Raw genomic sequence first — 6,000 nt, 5'->3', positions numbered from 1 at the left:
TTTGGAAATCATAGATTTAAACACAGTCCAATTACAAATGGCACACTCATTATACAACTGCCAAGTAAGTTATAAAATATTTAAACATTAAACCAAAACCAAGCCAAACCCATTGCTATCAAGTCAGTTCTGACTCATAATGATCCTATCTATAGTACATGGTAGAACTGTACCATAGGTTCCCAAGGAGCAGCTGGTGGATTCGAACTGCATTAGTTATACTCAAAAGTGTTTTCAAGATGACTATGAAAGACACATCAAACTAACTTTAAAAAATAGCTACCATGATTACTCTATCATACCAAGAATATTTCCTGACACTGAAGAATGCTTTTTTCTAAAAGTGTCAGCCTTTGCATTCCTTTTTTAATAGCAGCTTTACTAAGATCTAATTCATATACCGTAAAATTCACCCTTTTAAAGTACATAATTCAGTGATTTTTTAGTATATGCACAAAGTTTTACCATCATCACCACTGTCTAATTTTAGAACATTTCATCACCTCAAAAAGAAACTCCATACCTATTATCTGCGATTCCTCACTTCTCCCCTATATCACCCCCACCCCCAGCCCTAGGAAACTACCAGTCTACTTTCTGTCTCTATGGATTTGCTTATTCTGGACATTTCATGAAAATGGATTCATACAATAGATGGCCTTTTGTGTCTGGGTTTTTTCACTTAGCATATTGTCAAGGTTCATCCATGTTGTAGCATGTTATCAGTACTTCATTGCTTTTTATGGTCAAATGACATTCCATTGTATGGATGTGCCACATTTTGTTCATCCATTCATCAGTTAATGAACATTTAGGTTATTTTCACTTTTTGGTTATTATGAATAATGCTTCTATGGACATCTGTGTATAGGTTTTTGTGGGAACATATGTTTTTAATTTTTCTTGGGTAGATACCTAGGAATGGATTGAAGAACACTTTAAGGATTAAGTCAGTCCAGGGTTGAAAGTAAGTTTAAAGATTTTATTCACAGGTTTGTCAAGCCCCCAAGACCAAAGGGACAGGAGAGGGGGAAAATGAGTTCCCAAAAAACAACAGGTACAAAGTCAAAATAACAGGTAATAACAGTCTGGAGAAAAGTTTATCCCATCCTTAACTCAGTTTGAGTGAATTTTAATATTATGCAATTACTTTAAAATATAATTAAAACATTAAGAAAACAATATTATAAACCTACGTTTCTCTTTTAAGACATAAATTTTTAGGTTTCCTTAGAGTACAAATATTAGTGTTTATTGGTTTGGTGATATATGCTTTAAATAAGATACCTCCTGCTCTATGTACACATAACCAACTGTTATTAAAAATTCTAAACTATATTTCAAAGATTCTAATTCACCTAAAACGAAGAGCATTCCAGGGTCTAAAGGAGTTTAAGAACGGAGACACAAAGGCATAAACACTTCATAGAACTGGTGAAGTGGTTTCTTCTTGATATAAGAAACCAGGATCTTGAACACTGGCACACAACTCGGTACTTTTCACCAGAGGACAAAAGAACTAATGTCATTTGAAAAATTGTGGTTAAAAACTATTTCTATATTCTGAATGAATAGATAGCACATACAGAATTAAAATAACTAGATGAGACTTTATTTTGGGGAAAAAAAAACTTTTAAGTTCTTTGAGCCTTTCTACTTTTGAACTCAGACATACAGTAAATTATAGTAGATGTGGGACACAAAGTAACTTTCCCTACGGTAAACCTCTCCGTTCTATACCTGGTTGAACCTATTTTCAGTATTCATTTGGTACTAATCTCCCCAAGACTCAAAGAATAAAAGTAAATGAAGTCACAAGGCTCACATCTAGGATACCAAAAAAATTAAAGCCATTATATGATGGCTGTCATTCTTTAAAGCCTGCTTCCACTTGAACAACTACTTTAACAGCATTGAAAGAGGAAAGCTTCCCCACTCACACTGTAATTTGCCTGGTTATATCTGCATAGTGTTTTATAAAGAGAGGACCTTTGAAAACAGAAAAAAACAAAAGTTTGTGCAAACCTATGGCTTTTACTTTTTATTACTAATACACAAAGTCCATGAAAAGTATCAATTGTTACTCTTTAACTTCTCAGTCTCCTTCCTATTTCCAAATGGTTTAATTAGGATAGAAAAAGGAAGGCAACAAAATAAAGGCAGACATTTCAATGTCTCATCTACAAAGAGTCAATAGTAAAAATCCTAACTATTAAAAGGAGGAAAACAATTATTTCTCAAGTGCCTCCTTAGTTCATAGACTTTTTTTTCCCGAAAGACAAAGTAGATATGATGCCATATATTATTCCAGAAAAGAAGTTACTTTTTTCTTTTTATAAACTTTTTCGCTTCTTTCAAAAGTTCTTCAACGTCTTCCTTGTCTTGGTCTTCCTTTCCTGGCTCCCAGTCAGAGTCTTCATCTGTTGGCTGATACTCTTCCTCCTCCTCATCATCTATAAAGCTGTCATTCAGGTCATACTCATTGGGTTGCCCAACATCATCATCATCTTCATCTAAATTGCTTCTCACTGAAAACAGAAGATTGGAACAGAACACATCAATTGCCACTCAAACTGGGATGAGAGGCGTCTAACCGTAGAATGTCTTTCTGCATCAAGAGGACCCAATTTGACTTAATGCAAGGCTAATCACCACAGATTTCTAGAAGTAGAACTAAACAACCATTTGTTACTTATTTTTCTTTTTCTTTATTATCATGATGCTCCTGAGAACAAAATGGCCCATGAGATTCATAATAATGTTTCCTTACTAATGTTATAATCCAAATTCAGGCTATCTATCTCCCAGTGTGGTAGATTGTATTTTGTCTCAGTTATTTTCTGCCCCTCCTTGTGATATGATTATGTTTTTCCCCACTCCCACTGACATCAGACTTGACAAAAGTAATGGGAGTGGAAGTAGTCTGTGCCACTCTCAAGCAAAGCTTTAAGAGCCTTTCTGAGCTTCTGCTATTGCCATTTTCCCTCGTCCACAAGAACCTAAATATCCCAGATAGGGTCTGGTCCTTCTGCCTGGATTCGAGGAAAATACACATGGGGCAGAACCACAGAGAACCACAGTCCATTGCATCTGTGAAGTGAAGAAGAAATAAACCTTTGTTGTTGTAAGGCATTGAAATTTTTAGGCTGTTTGTTATCACAGCAAACCTAGCAAATCAGACTGACACACCAGGGTCTGTCAGCAGATCAAGTGAAAAGATATGAGTTTTAAGTACTTTGGAAAGTTTAGTTTTTTAAATCTAAGATAGTCTCACAATTCATGATTCAATAAAAGTAGGATTCCTATTGCAACAGCCACTACGATTTATAGATTTCTAAATCATAATAGTAGAATCTCCTGTCTCCAAATTAATTTTTTTCCTCATCCCACTCTTTTATTCTTTCCACAAGTGAGCAACACAATTGGTTCAAAATAAGGCAGTGAGAGATTCTAGAAGATGCGGAATACTTAAGAAAAAACTAGGAACATTCTATCTGAAAATATTCTGAATGGCTGAGAACAATCCCTGTGATCTTTTTGTATATGCTTTGGTTAGTTTCTTCCTAAAATGCCCACATATGATATATAGATATGACTTAAATGTCTTAGTTATCTAGTGCTGCTGTAACAGAAATACCTCAAGTGGATGGCTTTAACAAACAGAAATTTATTGGGTTTTAATGGGTTAGTCTAGGAAGCTAAAAGTCTGAATTCAGGGTGCCAGCTCCAGGGGAAGGTTTTCTCCCTCTTGTTGACTCTAGGGGAAGGTCCTTGTCATCAGTCTTCCCTTGGTCTAGGAGCTTCTTAGCACAGGGACCCTGGGCCCAAAGGACGCACTCTGCTCCTGGCTCTTCTTGCTTGATTCTCTCTTGAATATCTCAAAAGAAACTGATTCAAGATACAACCTAATCCTGTAGATTGAGTCCTGCCTCATTAACATAACTGCCTCCAATCCTGCCTCATTAACATCATAGAGGTTAGAATTTACAACAAATAGGATAATCACATCAGATCACCAAATGGTAGACAACCATACAATACTGGGAATCATGGCTTAGCCAAGTTGACACACATTTTTGGGAGACACAATTCAATCCATAACAGACAAGGAATTTGATGGGGAAAAAAATGAGAATGATGACAAAGAAAGTAATTAACTGTTCTCTGAACTCTGATAGCTCAATATATTTATATTTTTCTTAATATCACTACTCATTTCACAGAGAATTTGAGACAGCTTAGAATAATAATAATGAGGTAATAGTAAAATATAAATAATAGTAGAAACTAAGGGCATGAAAAAGCACGATATAAATGTCAACTTCATTTTTAAATTAAAAACAAATTTTCTCCCTGAGTTTCTTGACTAAAATGAGAGACAAAACTTACACAATTCTTATTAGCATAAAGTTGGAAGCACACATGTTCCTAGAAGATATCTTGCACTATATTTATTTGTATACATATTTTATCTCCTATAAGTATCTTAACGGTATGTTTTATGTCTAACGATCTCAACTCTCCATATTGCTTCTATGATAGAATGTACTTGAAAAATATTTGGAAGGTAGTTTGCAGTTGGGGAAGGGGATGAGGAGGAAAGAGCATCAATATCTCTTTTCTTACCCATTGTTTCTCTTGAAAATACTTCATATACATAACTAATGGTATTTCAATAAACAATTTCCTTTCAGGTTCAAAAATTATCTTAGTAGATGTTACAGGTTGAATTGTGTTCCCCCAAAATGTGTGTCAACTTGACTAGACCATGATTTCTCAGTATTGTGTGACTGTCCACCATTTTGTCATCTGATGTGATTTTCCTATGTGTTGTAAATCCTACCACGATTTTGTCATCTGGTGTGATTTTCCTATGTGTTGTAAATCCTGCCTCTATGATGTTAATGTGGCAGGATTAGGGGCAGGTATGTTATGCTGATGAAATGCAATCTATAAGATTAGGTTGTTTATCTTAAGCCAATCTGTTTTGAGATAAAAAGAGAAGTGAGCAGAGAGACATGGGGACCTCGCACCACCAAGAAAGCAGCACCAGGAGCAGAGTACATCCTTTGGACCTGGAGTTACTGCACAGAGAAGCTCCTAGACCAGAGGAAGATAGATGACAAGGATCTACCCCCACCCAACAGAGAGAGAAAGCCTTCCCCTGGAGCTGACACCCTGAATTTGGACTTCTAGTCTCCTAGGCTGTGAGAACTTCTCTTTGTTGAAGCCATCTACTTGTGGTAGTTCTGTTATAGCACTCTAGATAACTAAGACAATAGATATATAAGAAAAGTCAATAGAAAGCTGAAACAACTTCAGGTTCTCCTCCTACCTTACTGGCTGCTCCTTCTGAGTTTTCCTTTGCTGGATCCTCCTCACCTTTCTATCCCCTAAATTTTGGAGTGCCCCAAACTTCAGGATGTGAGCTCTTCCCTATTCCATCCAGTCTTATATCCTAGATTCCCAAATTTACATCTTAAGCCCTGACCCCTCGACTTGAATTCCAGACTCATTTATTTGACTTCCTATGTATTATCTCCACTTGGACAATGGACATGCATCTGAAACTTGACAATTCTGGAACTAAACTCTTGAGTCACTTCACCTCAGTCTGGCCACCCCCTTATCAGTCTTTAGTATATGACTTCTCTGACCGTCTAATCTTCCAATTGTTTTGGCAAGAAAATATAGAGTCATCCTTGAATCCCTGCCACGCCCATCCCATAATTACAAATCCAATATCCAATATGCCAACTAATCCTATTGGTCTACTTTCAAAATATACCCACGACTTCTCACCACATCTACTCCAACACCCTGGTCACCATACCATCACCATCTGCTTAGACTACTGCAATATCCTCCTAACAATTTTCCCTGCTTCCATCCTAGTCTATTCTTCATAAAGAAACTGAACTTATTTTACAACATCAGTCAGGTGTGACTTCTTTGCCCAGAACCTCCGCACAGCCTTCTGTCACTCTGAATAGAATCTGT

General features: G+C 36.4%; 1 protein-coding gene across 6 annotated transcripts in view; it reads right to left on the bottom strand.

The window, feature by feature from the left end:
- Positions 1–642: 642 nt before the first annotated feature.
- APLF (aprataxin and PNKP like factor) overlaps positions 643–6,000 on the bottom strand; it is a 130,719-nt gene continuing 125,361 nt past the window's right edge. For 2 of the 6 annotated variants that reach the window (XM_064268671.1, XM_064268672.1), the window contains exon 9: positions 648–2,528. In XM_064268671.1, coding sequence (XP_064124741.1) covers positions 2,320–2,528 — 209 coding nt within the window. In that variant the 3' untranslated portion in view covers positions 648–2,319. Of the gene's footprint in view, positions 2,529–6,000 lie in introns of all 6 variants that reach the window. The other 4 variants (XM_064268668.1, XM_064268669.1, XM_064268670.1 and 1 more) reach the window with 4 other exon arrangements.

Source organism: Loxodonta africana, chromosome 15, assembly GCF_030014295.1.
Source record: "Loxodonta africana isolate mLoxAfr1 chromosome 15, mLoxAfr1.hap2, whole genome shotgun sequence".
NCBI lineage: Eukaryota > Metazoa > Chordata > Mammalia > Proboscidea > Elephantidae > Loxodonta > Loxodonta africana.
Note: the sequence above shows the minus strand (reverse complement) of the source record. Positions and strands in the feature narration are given on the sequence as shown.